This window comes from Heterocephalus glaber, unplaced genomic scaffold, assembly GCF_053883595.1.
Source record: "Heterocephalus glaber isolate CG9 unplaced genomic scaffold, H.glaber_assembly_v1.0 deba00001687, whole genome shotgun sequence".
Taxonomy (NCBI): domain Eukaryota; kingdom Metazoa; phylum Chordata; class Mammalia; order Rodentia; family Bathyergidae; genus Heterocephalus; species Heterocephalus glaber.
The window spans coordinates 16,933,404-16,958,489 of record NW_028258412.1 but is presented as its reverse complement, the minus strand read 5'-3'; the positions used below and the strand labels follow the sequence as shown (position 1 = coordinate 16,958,489).

Sequence of the window (25,086 nt, the reverse complement as noted above, 5' to 3'; positions counted from 1 at the left end):
AGACCTTTTGTATCTACACACAGGCATGAAGTCAACCAAAGCACTCAAGCCAATCTGGATGGGACCACGAGGGAGACAGAAACCCTGGTAAGAAATCGTGCACTTGAGCTGGTTCTTATTTGTAAAAAGTCCCAGATTATGGAGTTCAGGGAACCCACAGGCCATATACCAGTAACTAGAGGATTTCATCCAAGGGGCTAGGTTGCCCCATCTTTAAACAGAGGCTGAGAGCACAGACTCTTGTGCAAAAGGACACTGTCTCTTCTGTTCCCCTCTTAGAAGCCAACAACTACCACTTCCTGTAGACCAGTGGCTGGGGACTGCACACACCACACGCTGCTTACGGAAGTTTCCGGGTCCACGAGAGCAGTGTCAAGGAGTCAGTGTGGTAATGAAGACTGCAGGGTGGACAAGTGCCTGCTGGGAGGCATCACAGTGCAGGACTGTGGAGAGTGGTCTGCAGAGGATGTGGTGCATTTGCAGAGTATAGCAGGTCCCTCGCACTGAGGCTGCGGGAGAAGGAACTGAGCCAGAGAGAACAAGTGCTTTTCCAATTAAAGTATATTCATGATGGCATTGTACAACTGAGTGAGCACCACAAAGTGGACGGGAAGGCAGGAAGTGCGGTCCTGGGTGGCCGGGTTGCATGTGAGCCAGGACAGGGCGTTGTACTGCTCCAAAACAAACCTGGCGAAAGAAGATACAGGTCAGGGCGGAAGTGTGACGAAGGAGGGGTGGCTGGCAGACTCTAGCCCCGCCCCCGTCTTGGGGGCAGAGGCCCCAGTCTTCCCTGCCCAGCGCTGTCACCCTGCACCTGCTTCAAGCTCCCTTCTTTGTCAGACCCACACTGTCCACTGCGGCAGCCACTGGCCAGACGGGGCCACTGAGCCTTGAAGGGCAAGTCTGAACTGAGATGCACTGGAAGTACAGGTACGCGGCTCAATGACTTCATTTGTTAAAAAGCATGTACCATCTTCAGAATATTTTTATACTAATTACATGTTGAAATATTAGTTTGAATATGTTAAGCCAAACAGAATATATTAAGATTAACTTCACCAAAAACTAACTTCAAGGATTTCTTTTGACTATTTTAATGTGTCTACTAAAAAAATTTTAGCCAGGGATTTAGCTCAGTGGTTCTGCCGCCTGCCTTGCAAGCAGAAGGTTCCAAGTTCAATCCCCAGTACCAAAAAAAAAAATTGTAATTGGCCACAAAGTTCACATTGTATTTTTTTTTTTTGGTACCAGGGATCGAACTCGGGTCCTTGAGCTTGCGCAGCACGGGGCGAAACCACTGAGCTAAATCCCCAGCCCCTTCACATTGTATTTTCTTTAGACAGTGTTCCACCAGAGGACTTGGAAGCCAAATTCAACATGTTGATTGGGTTTTTGCTTAACCGTAATTTCCAAATCATTTAAAAGTTAGAAAACATTAGAAAATGCATGTACATTTTCTGGTATGTGAAAAATCTGTATAGCTTGCTAAAAACAGTGCAAGAAAATCTTGCTCTGGGATTTTCCAAGTGTGAGATTTATATCCTATTCATTGATTTATACAGCCTGTCAGGGAGGATACAAAAGCACTTTTGGTGCAGAGCACTTTAAGCTCCAGACACCATCTTCGAGCCCTTCTCCCCTCCGTGTGGTGTGCTCTCCTCACCACTGTGACATGCCTCCTCGCCACATGAGGCCAGGCGATGGAACAACACAGAACCACCTAACTGAGCAGGACCAACACTGCCCATCCGGCACCTACTGGGGACAGTGGCTCTCGTGGGTTGATCAGACACTGCGTGCTGCACAAACAGCAGTACCCTTTCCAGGGGAATCACATTTAAATTAAAACACCATGGAAAATCCAAGCACAAAGGAATATCACTGAAAGCTAGACTGCTATGTTGCCTCAGTCGGAATTTACCTCAAAACATCTGATGTGGTCTTGGAGTCCAGAGGGTGCGGAACCCGCTGAGAATTCCTAGCAGGGAGAAGTTCGTCTGTCTGTGCTACAGAGATGTGGTGATGGAGTGAAGCCTGGTGAAAGACAAAGACTGTCACTTTCCCAATCCAGACCACCTCAGTGCAGTGATGAGGGTGGCCCCAGATGCCTGAGCAGAGGCCCCTCAGTCTTCAGTGCGGGAGGAGATGCCTGTGAATTTTAAGCTGTTCGATAATCTCACATGTAGTCATACTCCATATCCTGGAGTAGAAAACAAAGGAAGCTTTGGGAACCTATTTTTCTTTTTCAGTCCACTATGTTTTGTTTCTTTAATGGAAACTGTCAAACATACACAAAAATAGTGTAATAAGGTCTCATATCACTGAGCCACAACAACTGCCACTATTTGTCACTTTTTTTGAGTTTTTCCCCCTTGGAGATGTATTTTAAAATGAACCCAAATACTGTATATCATTTTGCCTGTAAATAACTCAGTAGGTAACCCTGATATGGACCTTTAAAACCAATAATAGATGCCTTACACAACAAAAATTAACAATGGTCCCTTAATATCATTAATATTAAATCCATGCATAATTTTCCCCAATAATCTAAAAATAGTAAGTCTTCTACTATCATGAGCCAACCTGGTCTACACACTGCAAATGATTAAGTGTTGTGCCTCTTAAGGACTTAACCTGTAGAAGGCCCCACCGTCTGGATGTGGATGGAGGGTAGCCGTGTTGTATTTTTTAAACACATCTTTCTGTCTTTCAGATTTCTCATAAATCCATGCTTGGTTCCAGAGGGCTCGATTCAGAGTCCATTTCTGGGGGAGGGTTGGACAAGAACACTTCATAGCTGAGGCCATGTCCTTCTAATGAGACCATATCAAAAGGCACCTAGCATCTGTTGTCCCACTGGAATAATATGAATGATCACAGGGTTCAGTTGCTCCTTGAACTCATTATAAAGTTCCCTATCAATCTGTCACCTGATGGCTTTAACATAGTTTATTAAATAATCGAGAGATAACAGGTAAAGGACAGGTAGTATATAAATATTTGATTCTTTCCATTTACTTTTCAATTAGCAAGTTGATGCTCTAGAGATTTCAAAGGTGACAGGTGGTTGTTTTTCAGCACAATTATGAATCCAAAGACTTCTTTCAATCTACTGCTACCATCAAACTCTTTTAAATGATATCATTGTCCCAACCCTGGCCTGTAGGATTACCTTCCAAGTTGACTCCAAAGTCAGCCTTTGATAGATCCTTAATAAACTCTTTTTTTTAATCTTAATAATCTTAGTGCTTCCTTGCTTTTAGGGTGATAAGGTTTACCAGGTACATCAAATATTTCTTACTTCAGACCAGCAATTAATCATTTCTTCAAGGAACTCTGTTTCTTCTGAATGATAAATGGTATTTTGGAAACATATCCTGCCACCCATAGAGGTATTTATTGCTAAGCTGCCACTGCTTCTAAGCTTTGTCAGTAGACAGAGCTAAAACATACATAAATCTAGGTTTTTCCTAATAATTTTAATTCAAAACAAAAGCTACACAGATTTTTACATTACTTCTTTGATTTTATAGTAAAGCCATAAGGAAAAACATTGCTCTATCGTCTGTTTTTGGTTTTGTTTTCCACTGCTTCCTCCCAAGGTATAAGCAGACATGTGTGTGCCCTATGGACCACTCCATGTAATCTACATTGCACAAAATGGTTATAAACAACATTTCTCGTTTTGTTAGAGACCCTAACACACCCCTGTGTGGATGCACCATAGTTCATTCACTCAGCTCCCCACTGATGGATATTTAGGTTTTTTCAAGTCTTTTACATAGGTCATTTTTACTTTTGCCAAAATTGCTTTGGGATACATTCTGAAGTGTGGGCCTGCTGCACCAGCAGGGAAAGCGCAGGGCTGCCATCCCTCAGCATCCTGTCCACCCCAGGGCCTTCTCTCCAGACTCTGCCAACAGAGCATACTGTCAACCTCTGTTTTTCTGTCTTTTAGGAGGCAAGAAATGGACCTCATTCTAGATTCTTTCCACAATCTGCATGTAGGGGATCTTTGTTTTCAAGCCTTAAAATCTGAATTAAAAGGCTGTAAGAACTATAAAAGAAAAAGTAAGTATACATGTAGGAATTTTTAAAAAGAGGCATAAAGAGGTTTATTAGCCATAATTTAAAATACAAACTCAAAGAAAACAAAGTGCAGGGTGTCAAGAGAGGCCTAAAGGTGGGCAATCTTTAGCTAACTCCTGCCCTCCTCTAATGGAGAGCTGACAGCATGCAGCGAGGGCAAGAGGACAGTACTGTAGTCCTAGTGCACACCCAGTACACTGTATTCAGGCATAGCTTCCCTGATGGCAGTGCAATGCAGGTGGAGAGAGCCTGTCCTACTGAAGCACACGTCCCTGCTCCATTTCAGGCCCTAGACATTAACCCCTACATGGGTTAATATGGGTTCATTTCTTTGTGATGGTTTTGGGTCCCTCTCTTGAAATCTACTCCCCATCTACAACTGTAATTAAAATATTCACACACTACTATATAAGTGACATGAGAGAAACAAGGAACAGAAAAAGGCAATGTGACAGAACTTCTAACCAAAGTTGAATTTAGGCATACATCACTCTGTCCTTGCAAACTTCAAGTATGATGCCAAACCTACCTTTAGGAAAAGAGGGCACTGGTTCTGAGCCTGGGGACATGAGGACCAAAACCACTGGGGGAGATGCTCAGCTTTGGCAGTTGACACGAAATACCCGAGGGCAAGAGGCTGCTGCTTGAGCTCCTCCGGTGCCTCTCTGGAGAGAAGACGCTCACCCTGACTCTGGAAAAAAAGGTCCCAAAAGCATGAGCGGAATTTATTACACAGCTTTAAAAATCAACGTTCATCAGTCCCCTCCGCACACTGTAGTGACTATCCTCTTCCTAGCAGCACCTCACATAAAAGCTGCCCATGACTGAGAAAGGTACACAGGGGAGGCACTGTCTCTTCAGCACACACAGGCTCTGACAAGAACTACTGCTCAGCAGAAGGCACCAGCAAAGCTGACATCATCAGTCAGGTAAGTACAGATTTATCTGCTCTGGCTTCTTTTCTACAGAATGTAAAATCTGTTCCATATTACACGACAAACCAGGATGGAAAGATGGCAATCTCTGGCAGCTGAAGGCTCTACAACACTTGTGTGCTTTCATCAGCAACCATCAAAACTACAGGCGTGCATTCCTCTGTCCAACTAGCCCTGGCTGGGACAACTGGGACATGCACCAGTGTCTACAGGGCACAAATATTACTGCCCTGCCAGCAGGATGAGAGCGGAAACCCCATGTATTCATTGAAGCATGCCCCCTAGCAAGATTCCTGCAAGAGTCCTACTGTCTTTCTGCAACGGATGTCTTCTCATCTTGAATTCTTTTAGTTAGTTCCAAGAACTGAAAATGTGCCTTTAATACATGCAGCAGCAAGTTATCCATTTTTAAAAATTCTGTTTACAGGAAGAAAATGGTCCTCAATTACTACATCAAATTGTATCAACTGTGAGTGAGTTAAAAAAAAAAATAAAAACTTGAGCCGGGGAATTTGCTCAGTGGTGTTGTCACCTGCCTTGCAAGCAGAAGGTCGTGAGTTCAATCGAAGGAAGGGAGGGAAGGAGGGAGGGAGACTCATTACCACCTTGAACACTTTGTCCTGTTGTAATATCTTAACTGGATATCAGGGTGTTTAGTGGTTTAGAAAAAGGAAAAGCTAAGGCCTCTTGGAAGTCACCTGGCTGCAGGAACTAAGGATTGGAAAAGGCCATCATCTGACCAGCTTCCGAACAGTTATGTTTCAAGTGTGACATTCAATTAAAGACAATAGGACTTGAGGCTCCAACAAAGGGAGAAAATATAGCACAACTCTGTTTCTTACAAACCCAATATTAAATTTCAATTACCAATTCTTTGTTAGTGGAAAAACTGAATTACAACAGCAGGTACTAGGGGACAACTGCAATTATCTGCATTTCACAGCTAAGGTAACTGAAGCAGGCTTGTCCTCAGCCACAAGGCTAGGATGCAGCAGAGTGCAAGTCCAAGATGCCTTTACTGGACTCAGGGCATGCACTCTTAGCTGCTGTGCCCCTTGCCTCCAGAATTCATAGAGACCCTAACTTAAAACTATCCAGTATAAAATGTGTGTTTTTGGTTCCTATTGCAGTAGTCCCCACTGAACTGTCATTAACTGAAAAATTACTGTAAAGGAAAAAAAGACATTTATATTTCTTCCTTCCAGAAGGGGATAACAGGAGCAGGTAGGAACATGAGGGCACTCTCAGTTGCCTTCCATGTTTCATCTGCTCTGTGACTAATCTTTACATCGTCTTTCTCTTAATCATCCTTCAATGAATTCAGTGCTGGCAAAAAAAAACCCCAAAAACCAAAACAAAACAAAAAACAAAACCCACCTGATGAAAACCTAAGTCCTTTAAGCCCATCTTTGTGTCTAGAGAAATGAATGTGCACAGGGGTGCTCATACTCTTCCAGTCTACAGTACTCAACACAGCTATTTTTCTAGCTTATCCCATTACTCTTACAGCATTTAAAATGAAAAGTACAACACACTGGTAAAGCACGAATCATCTAGCTGTGAAACAAAGTTAACATGAACTATGGCAGAACCTCTTCACTTTTAATCGTTGGTTCATCTGCCTCCAAGATTGTTGGGATATTTAAAGATGAAAGTAGCTGTGAGCTCTGGATCTTTCCTTAATACTCTAGCATTCCCCTGGACATTTCTATAAAATCAGGTTCCTGATGGCTCTTGCCAGTCCTTCAGGGTGGCTACAGACAAGACCAGGAAGGCATAAGTAAAAGCCCAGACAGAAAAATGTGTCATCAGGCTCCTAGCAGAGAAAGCAACCATTAACATTGTGTTCCTCAATTAGCAGTTACAGTGCATATCAAGTAAATAGGGCTGTTAGACTAGCCTCTCAAAAGCCACTGTTTTGGCAAAAAGTAAAACACTTTTAGAAGTAACGATGAAATAGCAAGCAACCAAAACTAATTTTGGCTATGGAAAAAACTGCACGAAACTCTTGCACTGGGGTTGGGAGCACAGTTCAGTACAGCGTGTGCAAAGGCCTGGTGCAATCCCCAGCAATGAAACAAAACAAAAACAAAACCCTTGTGTCTCTATTAGGACCATTATTCTGACAAAATTGAGCATCAGAAATAATAACACATTTCTTTCGAGTTCCTGACTTCTATACAAAATGGAACTAGAGAGTCACTTCCCCACATTTATTTCTCTAGTCCCAGGGACTCAGACCTTTAAAAACAAAAGTGAATGTAGTAAAAAGATGATCATTTGTCAAGATTACTTTTCCTAAAAGTTGTGGTTTTTTGAAACAACCTGCTTCCAATTGCTCTTACCCGACTGTGCTGGAAGTGAGAGCCTACACCAATTCCAGGAGAGCCTGGGGAGGGAACTGGGGAGGAATTGGGAGAGGAATGAAGGTTCCCAGTCATTAATATGCCAATGTCATTGTCCATATCATCTGGGAATGGAAGGTCAACAAACATATCATCTAGAAGGGAGGGAGAAAAGCACAAAAATTAAAAAGATAATCCATAACCCAATTTAACCAACCCCATATTTTGTGAGCCTATGACTATCAGGGACACAACGTTGACCGTGAGATTTAATGAGTATTTACTGTGTGCACAGTGTTGCAAACTGTTCTTTCATTCTGTACTCTCTCCAATGGTCGCCTAGCACAATATTAATAGAATAAGAATTTAAGAATATAAAATAATCCCTATACTCTGTAGAATCTTCAAAGGCACATTAAAAAAAAAGATACAAAGGTAAAGGTGATGCCATCCAAGAACACATGAGACTCCGTCCATGTATCCAATTAGCATGTAAAATATTGGAGGATGAATGAATGCACATTAACAGGTGTGAGCTTGCCCTGAAATGGGAAGAGGCCTATTCCAAAAGCAGATCAAAGCACAATGCTTTCATTAAGAAGTTCTCTCCTACATTGTAAAAGTAAGGTATACTCACAGCAGAAAATCTGGAAAGTATAAAAAGAGGAAAGCCATTACCATAACCCAATCACCATGAACATTTTTGCCATAATTCTTCCTGTCTCTCTTATAGTTGTAATTTTGTTGTGATCATGCTATATATAAAATTTGGTGTCATCCTTCCCTCCCCATTTAACATGAGTAAATGTTGACAGCTGGTAAAAATTTTTCAAAAACAATACAAGTGGATCTATAATACTGAGTGTTTTGGAGTTTATAAATAAGTATTTCTTTTTAAATGGCACAAAAGAAATCCAAAAGAGTTATTACATAAGGAGCTGCTCTACAGCAAACTAGAGTCCCACAGACTAGCTGAAGGAAGGTGCTATCTTCACACTGCCTTGTACTTTCACATATTTAAAATCAGATCAACAAATATTTACTGAAAGAATAACATTCATGTGCAGAATACCATCAAGCAGTTATTATTTGTGCCTTCAATGAAAAACAAAGGAAAATTCATTTTAAAGCTTTAAAGCTAAAAGAGATTCTCAAACCTCCAATCCTCTCTTCATATTTCATATGCTCTTTACCACAACACCGAGCAACATGCAGATGTCCCAGAGCCCCACATTCCAGCTCTCTGTTCCTCGTTCAGGAAGGGGAGGGCACCCTAACCGCACAGGGACCCCACTCACCATTGTTGGGGCTGAAACCATCTTCATTGGGATAGTTGGCTGGAGCCACCTGGATGGTAGACGATGTTGGGAACACCAAGATGTGTGTACAAGAAGCATCTTGAGGGGTGTTCAGCTGAGACGACTGCATGTTCAGTGCAGTACTTCGGCCAAAAACAGAGCCCATTGTGACAGCATCTTTTAGAAGGAAGAACTGTGTTAATTCCCCTTGTGCAGTTCCAGGCTGTGAACAGCCCTGGAAGGAGTTTTTCAGAGCCCTGAATGCGAGTGGTTTTCAGGCAAATATCCTGACAGATGCACATTTAAAACACACAGCCCCAAATGCTTAAGTATCTTCAAAGAACCTGGCTCAGAATACACACTGATGGATCACCCAAGCTTTGTTTCACAATGGAACGAATTCTGCGGCCAAAATCGTGAAAAGAATTAAGTTGGTGAGCCAAGGTACCACTGTGCTAAGATAAAACTGGGTCAAATCCACCAAATATTTATTTCTATTTCTAAAAATAAATTCACCTTCTTTTCTCCTGTGGTTGCTTACAATTTATAAAGTACTGTTCTCCCAAACGGTTACCAATCCTATAAAAATACTATCATGCAGCTAGGCATGGTGCACATGCCTAGGAGACCAGCACTCTGGGAGGCTGAGGCAAGGAGGATCACAAGCTCAAGCCCAATCCACGCAATTTAGCGATACACCTTGTATCAAGGCAGGGGTGCAGCTGTGTGAAGACCCTGGGTTCAATTTCCAGAACCACAAACAAAACAAAACAACGAAACGTACCATTCAACTAATAAATATTTAGCTAACATTCACTGAATACTTACAACCTTCCAGTTTTTTAGCTAAACTCTATTCATGGCATCTCATTCAATCACCACAGTTACCTCCAGGTAGCAACTAATAGCCCACTTTTTAGAGGACAGAAGCACAAGCAGTTATGGATCTATCCAGGTGGTGCAGGCAACAGAGGGAACCTACGGTCTACTGGGCAGGCCAGTAGAGAATCTCTATCTCTGCTGGACGGATGAACTGTGACCCCATTCTCACACCACAACACTGCTGGCTTTTTACGAGGACTGAGTGGACAGATTCCGATGCAAAGAACAGATTATGAAGTATAAAACTGCTTAGTTAGAAAATTATAAAGTAGATTAGGTGCTGCTCTTCAAAAAACAGCCAGGTTTTCTAAAACTTCTGTGTTCAGGTGTCTTAACGATGCACAACTGGCACTTGTAGTTACTAGAGCTTGCTGTGTGCCAGCCACTGTTCTGAGTGCTTTCCTCTGTGCCTTGCCAATCATCCTCAGCCCTATGAGAGAGAACCCAAATACCTTTCGAGATGGCTTAGAGATTCAGTCAAATACCTGTCTTCAAAAGGATATTCAAATAACCATCATGCTGGCATCTAGGTTTTTGGAGAATCTTCTCCATATGATAACGCCAAACTGGGGCAGGCCACAGCTTGTAGCCAGGGCTCTAGAGTTCTTATTCCTATTCAGAACTTCATCTCTCCCTCAAGCTGTGGTCAATGAAGACAATAAAATCACAAACCACTCCCATTGGAAGAGATCAAATGGTTTCCATTTTCAAATTCAAAGTACAATCTTCTCTTATAGATATGTAATAATAATGATATATTCTACACTTGCCTGTGGATTTATGCCTGAATGTACTGAATGGACAGAATATCTAATTATGGAACTGACAAGAGGAGAATTACCTGGCATCACTACAAAGGACCCCTGGGGCTCCATGGCAACCAGGCAGGCACTGAGGATAGAAGGAGAGTCTGCGGCAGAGATTCCACACATCCGGCACACATCCTTGAGCTGTTTGCTGATTGTCTGTAGTGAACATTCTCCAAGGAGGATACTCCAATCTGAAGTCAAATATCACAGTCATACACAGGCTTAAGAAATTCATTCTGATGTGAGGTTTGAGCCTTTTGCCACTTTTGCTTGGTAACTGAATTCCCATGACTGGACTCTAAAAAGAATACAGCTTTCCATATTCTCTTCCTTATTCAGTTCTCCTCCTTACTACAAAGAATATGTTACTGGACTCCTACTGTACTGCATTAACACAAAAACTAAAGTCTATGATTGTGCAGGCTAGAGTCGTGTGTGGAATGACCTTTGAGAGTGAGGCACAGACCCTGGGAGATTCAGGCACTTTTAGTATCTTCTGATGCTAGCTGTTCTAGCCATTCTCCTCCTGGTCTCATTATTTCACTGCTCCACCAACATCTTTTCTTTTGATGGCCCCACAGTTAGGGGAACCTGAGTTCTGTTTACTGCTGTAGGTTGGTTATTTCCATGCAAGGCAAGCCGCAGCAGGAATGACGGAACCTTTCTTAGAATGTCCTTGAGCTCATAAACAGGCATAAGCGAAGTTCTCTGACTTAGCCATACTGTGTCACACTTGTGTACTGCCTCCGAATAAAAGCATTACGTCTAACCAGAACGCTGCTGAGGGCATGTTACTCTGGTGAGTGAAAAGCACTAGGTCCTCTCCCTGACCTCCCCCAACAACCTCGAGATGCAGTGAACTGCTGTCATGGCACAGCCCACCGATCAGATGTCGCTCCACTGCAGGCTTTCCTACTGCCACATATTTTGTTTTCAAACAAGTTGTTTGCCTCCTTCAAGAGCAAGTGAATGGAAAAATGTTTTCATATTCCTAATGAACCTCAAACTAAAGTGTGTGAAATAAAAATGGCCAGAAACATTTAAAAAGCTGTGGTCTAAAACTGTAGAAAATCAGAGATGTGAGCTCTGTATTAAAGCCAAACAAGAAGATAAAAGCAGTGTATTTCACCACAGACCCCAGAGACAAAGGACAGAAATTCACAAGGCTGACTCTGAGGCCTACGGCCCTACAGTACCCGGTACCGACCTACAGAAGTTCAGTGTGGCACAGACTTCAAGTTCCCAGGGGAGCAGTAGTAGATCAGTAAACAGATTTCTTGTACACTATATTCATCTCATCTTGTTTTTCCTGAAAGCACATTTTTTTCTCAGCCCTTCGCTGGGCTGCTCTAGTCACCCTTACACTCCTCTCTTCTCAGAGATAAGGGGAAGAGGGGCCCCTCCTGACAATCATACAGAGAAGGAGATGGCTTTAATCATCTTCCAGAACACCAAGTGACTAGCTAGGCTATACTTTTATCCCTACTTCTTCTTTTCTATTATACTCTAACCTTCCCCAAGGGTTAAGAATAGCTCAAAGCCTTGAAGAAATAAGATTGACTAAAAAGCAGACTAGGCAGGAAGATAGAAAATTTGTCAGAAATGAAATGATGAATCCTCTAATGTATTAACCTCAAGGCTATTGATATAAGATTCATTATAAGTATGATATTCTTTTAAAAAATGAAAAGGGTCATGATTTCTATTGGTCTACAGCATCAAATATTACTAAAAAACACACTCTGCACAATAGATGCTTAGGAAAACTCATTTATTACATATCAGGAAGTATTTGCATACACTAAGTAAAACAAGATACAGACCTGGCGTGCACCATAGGAAGTGAGTTATACTCAGGCACTGCCTACAATGCAAGTTCTATCTGTATCAGTGGTTTTATTTCAGAAATTCCACAAATAGCTAATATCAATTTCCTAAAAAGAAATAATTAACACACTAACACAGGGGCTGACAGAGTGGAAAAAATTTGCTCTTCGGCCCTTGACAAAGAAATTCTGCTGACTTTAATGTATGTGCATGTAGGAAACAACCAAGCTAATTTGTGATATAAGCCTTGCTTTTGTGCAGATTTATAAAAAAAAACAAAAACCTTCTCCCATGTACATGCACATATTGAGTGTCTTCTAAGTGTGTCATTAATTAACAAGGCTTTAAAAAATTAATGTAGGCCTATTCATACTGCTCATGTAGAACCGCGAATAAGCTGCACTGGGGCACCATACGAGCTGGGCTTGGCGCCAGGCAGGGCAGCTGCCGTGGCCACTCCGGTTCCGCCCAGTTACTGGCAGAGCTAACTGCCTCGCTGTCACTGTCACGTTTAGGATAAGGGATATAAGCAGTGGTAGATATATTTGGGGCTACACCTAAAATATTTGTTCTTTCTAGATTCCAGGCTGAAAAGTGCCAGTGCCTTGTGAATAAAGACTGCTCCTGTTTGCCACCATTTGTTCTTGTGGAACAGGATTTTCTTGCTATTGTACCACCAACACAAACTACAGAAATTCAAAACTCATCGCCAGCAACCACCAATAAGTAAATTAAAGGTTGTTCTTATATATGAGTTCAAGGATCATCTATAATCATTGATATAAAATTTTTCTCTTAAAACTAACTTGTTCTTTTTACTCAATAGTTAAATTAGTGCTAGAAATTTAAATTGCTATCATTTTTATACTAATGAAATATTCTTTTTCTGTTTTTTATTTAAGATTTTACTTACATGGTTTTATTATTAAAGAAAGTTTTAAAAACCTTTGGTTTATCGTGTATATATAATAAACAATCAGAAAATATGCTTTAGTCTTACTACCAACTCTAAAACTTTCCCTCTTTGCCCAGTTACTGACATCTACTCAGCCCTTTCCTGTTTCTTATACACGTTGCTTCAAGAATTTCTCACCTTTAAGCTCCCCGTGGCCAAGACGCCCAAGTCTCCCGATTACAACTCTCCAGGGTAGAGATGTCATCTGAACAATCCCTATACACCACTCCCATAACTTCTGCAGTCCAATCTTACGTGGAGATACTTTACTCTTCCGTGACCTAACAGAAAAGAAACAGGGAGGGGTCCCTACATGAATCAAAATTACCACTCAGTAAGACAAACACACAAAGTTCCAGAAAACATACCCATGCGGTCCCCACTGTACTCCGATAACTAGAAAGACTCATGTCTGAGGAAAGGCACAGCATCAATCTACACACACCTCAAGCACCAAGGCCTCTCACCTGTTTGGTAAAGCAATATTTACAATGCAGGTCTCTAACAACTCCCCGTGGAGGTCAGTGCAGGTAGCCAAGAGCCAGCGCTGGTCATGAGACAGGCAATAGCCCACAAAGAGCACATTGTATTTCTGGCTCGCCTCTCCAAAGGTCTCTCCCAGCTCCGTCTGCTTGTCTTTGATTGGGGCCAATATGAAGGGAGGGGAGTAAAGCTGGATTGGGCTGGGCCGCTGAAATCAAAATCAAAATCAACACGAAGTCATTCGATTTAATGCTTATGACAAAACCGGGAACAACACTGAGGGGAGCAATGACAACCAGTTGCATCTCATCCGCTTCTCTCTCCAGTACTAAGTATATATAATAGTAATAGTAACACAGTCTACATAAACATTGCTTAAATGATATAAGCTAGGAAATCGACCAACTAAGACCTGTGGCTCACCTTTTTTCTTTCCCTCTTTTCAAATTTTAAAATAAAAAAATAAAGGAAGTTTTGTTATTTATGCATCACTAGCTGTATTTGTTTTATATGTGGCCAAGACAGTGCCTCTTTACTAAAAAAAAAAAAAGAATGGGGGGGGGTAGGCTGCAGATTGTACATAATGAGACAGCAGTGCACACATTCACCAGTATACCTAAAATACAGCCAGAGTCTATGGCGATTCCACCCTGAATGCACCAAAATAAAGCCAGAAAGTAATAAGTATTGGTGAGGATTTAGAGCTGCTTTCACATTCTGCTTGTGGCATAATCCCTTTGGAAAAGCATTTGATAGTATCAGTGAAGCTGAACAAACAGTCCTTGACCCAACAAGTGCATACAGTGTATGTGTCCTAAGAACAGGTATAAGAATATTCACAATAGTGTTAATAATGGCTCCAAGTTAAAACAACCTAACTACCTATCACCCGTAAAATGCATAATAAATTGTTTTGTACCCACACAAGCAGACTAGTAAACAGTAAAGAGAATGGAAAATCTACAACTACAGGTAACAAAATAGATGAATCTCAAAGCTGAGCAAAGAAAGGCAGACACAACAGGTTATAAACCGTATGACTGAATTTATGGAACAAAGACAAGCAAAACTACGCTGTTACCGGTCAGAATAGAGACTACTGTTAGACTGTGGATGGAGACAGTAAGGGGCAAGGATGTGATGCTTTTGTTTCCCGTGCTTGTTTACTTGTATTCTTACTTAGTGCAAATTCGTCAAGCAGTACATATATAACTGAGTACATTTCAGTATGCATACTTTAATATGCTTGTATATGTATGGAGTTTTTAAAAACCAAAGCATTAACTGTTACCAAGACAAATATTTTAACTAAACTGCAACAAATTTAACAGCCATCTTTTGTTACAGCTATTACATACACCTCAGTATATAATAAATCACAACAGGGAGTAGAAAATCTTCTATAAAGGACCAGATAATGAAGATTATACTTTATGAGTCTGTTGTATATTCTTGTTTCTAAAAATGCACAATAAATTTTTTTAGTTGGCTTGTACAAGTGGTAGGAAGATTAGACCCACAGTCATAACTGCTGAGCCTTGAACTAGATAGGACAAGACGTAGTAAAAGCAGAATGACAGTATTTTAAAGCTAAAAGTTATGACTTCGGAAATATTCTAACTCAGTGCATTATTTTAGGGGTTCAGAATTCAGGGCAAGAGGTAGTCAGTGACTTGCTCAATGTTGTAATACTAGGCTATCACTAATCCATTCACTCTCTATATGGCCCAGAACTTCCACTCCTAGGTACTTATCAAAAGAAATGAAAACATATGTCCACATAAAACCTTGGTACACAGTTGGGCATGGTGGTGCATACCTGTAATCCCAGCTATTCAGGAAGCTGAGGCAGGAGGTGTCCAAGTTCAAGGCCAGCCTGGATAACTTAGCCAGACCCAGCCTCAAAATAAAAATTTTTATAAAGGGCTGGGGATGTAGCTCAGTGCTCATTACATTCAATCCCAAGTACCGAAAACGAACAAAAAACTTTGTACACAAATGTTTGTAGCAGCATAAATCACAACAATCAAAATATGAAAACCCAAATACCCATGACGTAGACAAGTTTCTTAAATACCAAGTTAAATGGAAGAAGCCAGACACAAAAGATCATGTATTTTATGATTTCATTTACATGAACTGTTCAGAAAAAGACCTCCAGAGAGACGAGGTAGACACTGGCTGCTAGGAGCTGGAGGGAGGGGCAAATAAGAGTGAGTTCTAATAGCCAGTTTCCTTCAGAGCTGATGAAAATCTTCTAAAATTAGACACAAGTTATGGTTATACAACTTTGTGACTATATTCAAACCACTGAACTGTAAAATTTTAAAAGGTGAATTTTACAGTGTGTGAATTACATCTCAATACAGCTATTCTGGAAAAAAAAGAGAGGGCCCAAGTGAGGTTACTTGAAAGTTTTGTATAAAACAAAAGGTTAAATGTCAAATATGTAGATGCAATAGATACAGCTTGTGATAAATCATTAAGTAAAATATGATTTCCAAACTGTGTTTTTAAGTATTATCCACATTTTTATTTCAATTGATAAACAGCAATTATATATACTTATCATGTACCATGTGATAGTCTCAAACTGTACACAATGTGTCATGGTCAGGCCAGAGTAAGTGGTACACCTACCACCTCAAACACTCATCGTATCTTTGTGTTAAGAATATTCAAAACCACTACCCTAGTACTAGTTTTTAAGAAGCCAAATATTCCATGAAAAACAGAAGTGATATTAACAATAGATTTCCTTAGAAACTTGCCTGACAAAGACTAAAAGAGCACATTCTTTCTTTCATGATGCTGTGCTTGCATGACACTGTGCCACCCCAGAGGATTAGAATTCTGGGGAGCAGGGACCTGGCTGTCTCGTTCCCCGCTGTGTCCTCAGGCCTGAATGCAGTGCCTAGAACAGATGCTGAATGACAGGAGGCTGAACAGAAGCACAATGTTCCAGCTGCACACAGAAGCAGAGGCTGTACTGACCAACTAACTGGGACCTTCACGCACACAAAAATGTACACCTCCCAGCAAATACTTTTAACATCTGCTTTGTTTTTAATAAAGTGAAATGACTTATTTCTCTCATGTTCCAAGCAACAGGGGGAAAAACTCTACTACTTAGTCTTTTTCCATTTATTTTGATCTAAGCCGCACTGTCACTCATGAGCTCCTGATGTTGTCCAGCTAGTATGTTACAATCTTTTAAAATGCTATGTGATGTTCGGGATATCTGCATAGTAGTCAGCCTTTAATTTCCACTAGGAAGTGTATACTGGTTATCACTCTTAGCAAAACATCAAGAAATGATTACATCTGAATTTCAGAATAACCACAAGCAGGTGAACAACTGAATGAGTGTATATTTACAAAGGAAAACAATAAATCAAAATTTCAGGAGCCAAGGAAACAGAGAAAAATTTATTTTTTAAATTCTAAAATAAGCTATACATGAATTGCTCACATAAGTGAAAAACTCAAAAGAATAAATTAAAACTGTCCAAAATACAAAATGTATTTAACAACAGAGTGAATGTGGGTCATCGGCTGAGCAGCTTTCTCCTTGGGACCAGGCTGACCTGAACCAAGTTTCAGCAAACACAGGATTAACTCTATGCATCATTTTTCACTCCCAATCTTTTATTTATAAAAGGCTAAGCATTTCATGTACTTTTCCAGAGACACTTACAGGACCAACGCAAATCTGCAGTAGCTGGTGCTTTCAAGAAGCTCTCTTACAGCAAAGAGGTGTTTGCTAGCTGTTAACTGACAAGCTGGCATGCAATAAAGTTGTGAAAACTGGTTTTTTAAGGTTCTGAAAATTCTAAACAGTGTCCTGTTCAGCTATCAAGTTGAGGTGATTAGAAAAACAAGGAGAACGAAAAACTTTTTTGTAAGACATGATCTGGATGTGGCATTTTAAAATTCCCTTTGAGGCACACTTGTTACGGGAAGGAGGTCCAAGAAGACAGAGGGGAAACCATTCACTTGTACACAACAGGTTGAAGATCAGGTGTAAGAGAGCAACTCCTGGGATGAGGGAGAATGTGCGTGGGAAAGCAAGCACTCTTGGACAGTAAGCACACAAACCACTGCCCTCTCAAGAAACAAATCAAGGAAGGGAAGGCACAGAGACTGTAATTTTAGACACAGACTAGCTAGAAAAACAAAGAACAAAATAAATTCACGAAATTTGAGCATTAATAACTAAAAGTAAGAAATACACTGCTGCCTTAGGTGATATTTTTTTTTTTTAAAAAAAGCACCTGCTGCCTCTTCTTTAAAATATACACATTTAGAGAAGTATCTCCTCTATTTTAATTTAAGGATTAAGGACACCTAGCAATCCTTATGTAAAAGAGAGATCAATCGATCTCTGGCATTTTAGTATAAAAGCATTCTTTTTGAAAGTTTCTCCCCTGCAATACTCACCTCTGGATTCTTGAGGGTCATCTCAATGCTGGCTGCAGGCCCAAATCCTGTGAGGGATTTAATGTGGATCTGTGTAGGCAAAGGTCGCCTGCACTGGCAGTACACTGAAAATGCCATGGACTTCAAGTATTGAATGTAGAAAACTTGTTCATCCTTCATTGTCTGCAGCATGTACTGGCAAGGCACAATCTAAAAACACACACACAAAAAACCAATCCTAAGCCGGGTGTGGTCACACACACCTGTAATCCTAGTACTAGGAGGCTGAGGCAAGTTCGAACCCCACCTGGGCAAGTTAGTAAGATTCTGTCTCAAAATTTTAAAAAAAATTTTAAAAAGGGATGAGGATACCGTTCAGTGTGAAGGGTCTGGGTTCAATCCCTAATACTGCAAACAGCAACAACAAACAAACAAAAAAACCTAGAAACTAAGATATCATACGCTTACAAGACAGCTAGAAAATGAAATGTTACAAATTTATTACTTGACATATGGGTGGGGAATCTTAGCTTCAAAATATGTAAATACCAAACATAATTTAATTAAAGCCCAATTTCTTCCAGTGACATAAAATCTTACGTCCTAAATATACAACTGAAATTCAAGAGGTACCATTATGTTGGTCAAGTTATACTTTTACTTAGAAATCATCCTGTTTCAATTTTAGGTGCAAATTCTCAATTTATTGCTGCCATGGCCCCTAAATTTTAAAACTTGAATGTTAATGTGTCCCTCACTTGTATAATGTATGTAAAGAGTGTGTGGGGGGAAAAAAAAGTGTGCATGGAATCTTTGGAGTTACTGTTTATAACCATTAGGGATACAGGTATCACCAAAACAATGAAAAACTATCAACAATCTATCCTAATTCCTTTAATCTCAAATTTTTAACTCTACAAGAGAGGCTTCACTAAAGCAATAATAAAGCTGGGTATGGTGGCACATTCCTACAATCCAGCTCTGGGGAGGCTGAGGCAAGAAGATCACCAGTTCAAACCCAACCTGGGCAACTTACTGAGATCCTGTCTCAAAATAAAAAAAATTAAAAGGGCTGAAGGGTGTAGCACAGTGTTGCCTGGGTTTAATCCCAGTACCACAATCAATCAATCAAGTGACAAATCCAAGAGACCCAAGGTGTCATTTTTTTTTTATTTATATAAAACATTTTTAAAAATTATCTCACTATAAAGCTACCAAAAACATGATGAAAAAAGGCATGGTCATTCATTGCTAAAACAAAAGTAAGTACATATAACCTTTTTGGAAGGGAATTGGTAATATTTATCAGTATGTACATTAAAAAAACTTGAAATGTAAAAGATTATATAAAACATTTGCTATGGCTTTATTTATAATAATAAAAAACTAGAGATAAATTAAGTATCTAGGTAAATACAGAAAATATGCAGTCATTAAAATGTTACTTGTGAGAATTTTAATATGGAAAAATATTTATGAATAATATTAACTAGAAAAAGACTAAAACTTCTATTAAAAGTATAATCTTGACCATAAAAATTGCAAAAAAAGGTTAGAAACACCAAGATAGTAATGATGGTTCAACCTGAAAGGTAGAATTGTATTTTTTCTTTTACACTTTCATGTACTTACAAGATTTAAAAATTCATGAACCTGTATTTACCTACAGAAAAACAACAAATGTAAAGAATAAACTTGTGAATAGTAACCTGGAGAATGAAAGAATTTCTCATATGCTCAGGTAAATTATCCAGCATTTCTGTATAGCAGCGCATCAAGCTCAATAGCCAAAAGTTTCCAGAAGTGGAGTCTTCTTCTGCAGTGTAGGTGAAGGGATCCACCATGTAAATGACGACAGCTGGAGGGTAGGCTTGGCTGTCAGCAGAGTCAGGCTCCGTGGGAATTCCTATTCTCTCCCTGTCTGTAACACTGGAGAGAAAGTCACTTGTGAGATTCACAAGATAAATGTAAACGACATAAATCAAATCAATCTAGAGCACATGGACTCCCTGGACAATTACTACAGATTAAATGTGACAATACGCCATCATACACCAAGTAGGCAAGTCGAGCTAGTCAGCACTGGAACTAGATGAGAAGTGGCAATACAGATTGAGCATCCCTAATCCAAAAATCAGATACCATGCTCACAAAAGTCTTGGATTCTGGAGTGCTCTGGATTTTGGATTTTCAAGTTAGTAATGCCCAACCAAGAAAGCCTATGCAAATATTTCAAAATTCAAAAATCTCTGAAACAATTCTGGTCCTAAGTATTTTGGGTGAAGTGTACTCTCTAATATGAGAGGTCTCTTTTTCAATTCCCCCTTTCTTTTCAGCACTAATACTGTACAGAGATACTTTACAGCAAGTTACTAGTAAGTTAATAAGATTAATAATAAGTTTGTCAGTTAGGTAGTTAAGTTACAGAAGCCTCAAAATTTCTAGATTGATAGCTGTCACTTTTCATTGGAAATAAGTAGAACAGCATCCTCTGGATTTGGAGAGTCATGAAGTAGAGGGGAAGAGAGAGGAAGGGTTCCAGCCAAAGGCACCTCTCTGGATCAGTAAACAACGCACCTTTCCTGCCCGTCCTGTGAGGGCTGGGAGGAGCCCTGCCCAGGCTCAGTGTCTCCGCCACAGCTGATGTTCCCTTGTGTTCTATCCGTGGAACTGCCCCCAGTGCCAGGGTTCTGCCCTCCAACACTACCACTGAATCCTGAAGAAGAGGTAGTGCTCATCTGGTTAACACCCGGAGCAGAAGCAGATGAGGAGACTGGTGGCACAGAGGAACTAGATGCAGAAGTACTTGCTGCAGGGTTTGTGGAACTACCATTGGAGGTGGGATTAAATGCACTGCCAGCTTGCGGAGCTGCTGATCCTGAATTTGAAGCTAAAGGCCCGGCATTCCCAGGTGTAGCTTGTCCCTGTGGTGCTGCTGGTGGGGTCTGGTATTTAGGTGGTATCAACAGGCTGCTGTCGAGCTGCAGAGTGGCTAAATAAGGTGCTGAAAGAGTATATGCAGAGAGTTGACTTTAGTGATGAAAGTCAACTTTCATCACCAAAAGTGATGTCAGGCTGAATCAAAAATTCAGAATGCTCACTTTTCAAAAAAAAAAAATACTTTCAGGGTGTAATACTCTGATTATAACACATATGCTAAATACTACTGCTATACTTGAACATATGCTTATATCCTTTGCAAACACAGAAATGCACATGAAGTGACTTACAAATTCTACATGAGAAGTTTGAGAAGAAATAAAAAATTAATCACTTGTCAGACTGATTCCACATGCCTTTGGTGAAAGGAAGCCATCCTTACATTCCATAGCCTTCATGGTGCATTATGCTCCTATGTGTTCATGGCTTATAAATAAACTTCAAAGTCTCTCTTAAAAACATGGGTTAAATTTAAGCAGTTAATACCAAGTCATGCTACTGAGTTTTCAAAATGTGGTGCAGATATGACTTCTTCAAGCAACTTTAGTTTTTAAAGAATATATGTCCACACAAAAATTAGTACTATTTAACTACCTATAACACGCAAACTGAACCTAACTAGGTACAGTAATGGAATGCTACCGTTACTTGAGACAAAAGAAATACGCTGCATCTTAAAGGAAGGGAAAGGATTTGTCATTTTACTTCTCAATTTCCACTTTGCCAAATAAATTCTCATTTACCTAGGTGATGGCGGCAAACTTGCGCATAAAGTTTGAGTCTGGAATGATTGTCATTCTCCTCACTGCTCCAAGGCTGGTTAAACCACTCACTCACAAGCTCATCTGTTAGCTTCTGTGCCACGGTCTTTCCCACGCGCATGATCCCATCACGTAGCACTTTGCAGATGGGCTTGTGCTGCCCAAGCCTACACATCTGATACCACAAACAAGATGGTTATTTACAACAGGAGCCATTCACTCAGTAATTACAACTAGCAAGGGAGATTCTTTACCATGAATGTATGCAAGCACTTCTCTTTCTCTTTGCGGATTACCACATGCAATGAAACCAACGTTATCAGCCAGTCCTCTGGTAATTACACCCTAAAGCTGCTACTTGTCTCTCCAAAATCAGGACTAGGTTCTCTTTAAAGAAACAGTTTCTTCAGTCAAGCCAATTTCTCCTGCACAAGAGGAGATTGCTGAGTACTACCTGACTGCTAATGAGAAAATGAAGAGTTAATGAGATTCCTTACTACTAAGGCTGACTGAGACATATGTCTAACTAAAACCTCTTAAGTAATCCTTATTCACAATGTTTTCCCATAAGATAACATTAAAATTTTATGGGCCATCTGTTACACTGTTACAGACATTCAGAGATCACCAATAGCAAAGGCCACTGAAGCAGTAAGCATCCTGATCACTTTTTAAAAGTAAATATTTGTTTTAAAAGACAATGACATTTGCTGTTAATGTCCAGGACACTTCGCGGGTGCTCATGGCAGAGAATTAACATAATACACCTACAGAAAGTAAACTACCTGTTTACCAGCAGCATACCCACACTGGTACTCCACAAAGCTCTCCAGTGTACAATCTTCATAAGCAAGTATGAATTCCTGGCTAACAAGCCGCCCTGTAAGGTCACTAAGCAGACTGCCTTGCACCACCTCCTCAACAAAGCCAGCGATCCTTTATGTTTGGTACCTATATGAAGGCTTCATTGAAGAGCACGGCTGGGTTTAAAACTGCTCGGCCAAGCTGTGACCAGTTAATTATGACTACCTGGTAGTATGTGTCCATGAGCTGTTCAGAAATGACTGTATTCATGGGTTTCTTTCAGTAGCTTAACAGATACCACCACATATATGCGAGCATCTCCTCATTTCTTAAGAGGCCACTCCTCAGTTTCCCATTCCCATATGTACTCATCCATTTACAGATAGTAAAGGCTCAGCTTTGGAGTATATTTCAATTCAGCTTGTAATCTTATTTAAAAAACATTTTTGTAATGCTCATAATATTTCTAAACACTTTTAACAAATTTCATTTAATCTTGCCAAATAGGAAGACAACAGAATTACAAAGTGCAAAGAACTTAGTGTATATGTACTTCAGCAGAATAAATGTGGCACTCTCTGAAGCAAGATGTAACTTTTATTTTATATTTTGTTTTTTGAGACAGGGTCTCTCTATACAGTTTATGTTGGCCTTGAATTCACCATGTAGCCCATGCTGGCCTCGAACTCACAGTGATCCCCCTGCCTCAGCCTCACGAGTGCTGCAATAACAGGCTTGTGCCATCATGCCTGGTTAGACATAACTTTTACAAAGTTATAGGAATGTATATACTAAAGATGTTAAGATCTCCATCTCGTTTTTACATTATTACAGTCATTAGTTTTAATTTATATAAAAATTTTAGGGCCGAGGATTTAGCTCAGCAGCACCGCACCTGCCTTGCAAGCACAAGGGTGGGAGTTTGATCCCTGATATCAAAAAAAAATTTTAGTATTAAGGTAAGTGTAATATTGAAATGTAACACAAGCATGACTCATTAAACTTATCTTTTGATTCAGATGTTTCTAAGCTAAACATTTTGTTTGTATTGCCTTTAGGAACTCTTACCTACCCCACCCACTGCCAAAATAAAAAGGGCAGACTGGGCTTTCTTTTTTGGAAAGCTTATCTTCTGCACAGGTAGCACTTTCCCAGCTGAGCAATACTTTTAAACTTTGAGCTCATAAGCGGGATTTTAAGATGTGTAGTAAAGCCGGTAGGGGAAAGTCTCAACCTAATAAAATATAAAGCCAATAGGGGAAAGCAATTTACTTCCATTAAAAGAAAAAAAACCCCAAACACTTGCTAATTTAATTCTTTTCTTTATCCTCTATTTGCAAATTTTATTTGAGACCTACTTTCAAGAGATTTGTACTTTCAAATTCAGTCCATAACTGGAAACAATCAGAGGACTCACATCATAAAAGGATGCTCACAGTGACTTTCTCACCTCGTATACAGCACTCAAGTCCCTGAAGAAAGTTTTGGCTCCTTCGAGCAAGGCCTCATTTTCTGGACACACCACAATATAGGCAACATCACGGTGGCCCCCATATGGGTCCAATAACAGCCTCTCCCAAAAGGGCAAGGAGAATGGCGAGATGGTCAGGAAGTCCTTGTCATAGCCGACCAGCAGAGTGGGGATGGGCAACGGCTCAGGAGATTCTTCTGAACCTAAAACGACATTGTCATTTAGGAAGGCACTTGAGAACCTGGACATCTTTGAAGTTCTTGGTGCACTAGTTTTAATTCTGGCATCTGAAACATTATTACCTGTTGACATCATACCCTTAATTAAATGAGTCAGAACTTGCTTATAAAAGTTCAGTAACATCACAGGGAAGACTGCAACAAGTAAAAATTTACTCTCCTAGCAGCACTACTTCATTTCTTTATGATCAGCATTATGATCCTGATTACACACAGACAGAAATATTCCAGAGAGAATTTAGCCAGAAGTGCATCAGACGAAAATACAATGAGAATTGGGAAGATGAGAGTCTAGTAAACAATCTTTTTAGGAATTATTTTCCTAATTAACCTGGATTATCCCTAGAGTGTTTAGAAAACTTGACCCCAAAAGTAACTTTAGAAAACAAATATCTTATAAAAGTTAACAGTAAAAAAGACAAAGACTCCATTCTGCCAGTGAGGCAAAGACTTGACAGTAAGGAGAGCTGCTCTTCAGTGAGCAGCACTAAGATCAGAAGGAACTGAACCCAAGCCAAGACTCTACCATATGTTCCACGTCCTGCCATCTTGTGGAACTGCTGCCAGGTAAGTGGTCCCTGTACGTGCTGGATATTCTCCCAGGTCCTGCCCGTGCGCTTCTTCTGAATGGCATCTTGGAGAAAGGGCTGCAGGGACAAGAGCATGCGGACCACATCTTGAGAGGAGAGCATGCTGATGTCCAGCACTGGAAGAGACATGAGAACAGAAGAGACAGCGGATTAGCACTCTCTTCTTTCTAGCCATCATTTTGGATCTCAGTTACAGTATGAGTTACAGTCCACGTTAATTATAGTAGAGGCTAAGA

General features: G+C 40.3%; 1 protein-coding gene across 3 annotated transcripts in view; it reads right to left on the bottom strand.

The window, feature by feature from the left end:
- Positions 1–543: 543 nt before the first annotated feature.
- Positions 544–25,086, bottom strand: part of Med13l (mediator complex subunit 13L) — a 290,519-nt gene continuing 265,976 nt past the window's right edge. For all 3 annotated transcript variants that reach the window (XM_004843720.4, XM_004843721.4, XM_087198565.1), the window contains 14 exons: positions 24,787–24,966; positions 24,001–24,224; positions 21,729–21,921; positions 20,623–21,049; positions 19,755–19,974; positions 18,067–18,255; positions 13,611–13,834; positions 13,282–13,424; positions 10,394–10,552; positions 8,671–8,847; positions 7,373–7,527; positions 4,622–4,783; positions 1,922–2,034; positions 544–687 (listed from right to left, as the gene is read on the bottom strand). In XM_004843720.4, the coding sequence (XP_004843777.1) occupies positions 555–687; positions 1,922–2,034; positions 4,622–4,783; positions 7,373–7,527; positions 8,671–8,847; positions 10,394–10,552; positions 13,282–13,424; positions 13,611–13,834; positions 18,067–18,255; positions 19,755–19,974; positions 20,623–21,049; positions 21,729–21,921; positions 24,001–24,224; positions 24,787–24,966 (2,699 nt within the window). In that variant the 3' untranslated portion in view covers positions 544–554. The remainder of the gene's footprint in view (positions 688–1,921; positions 2,035–4,621; positions 4,784–7,372; positions 7,528–8,670; positions 8,848–10,393; positions 10,553–13,281; positions 13,425–13,610; positions 13,835–18,066; positions 18,256–19,754; positions 19,975–20,622; positions 21,050–21,728; positions 21,922–24,000; positions 24,225–24,786; positions 24,967–25,086) is intronic.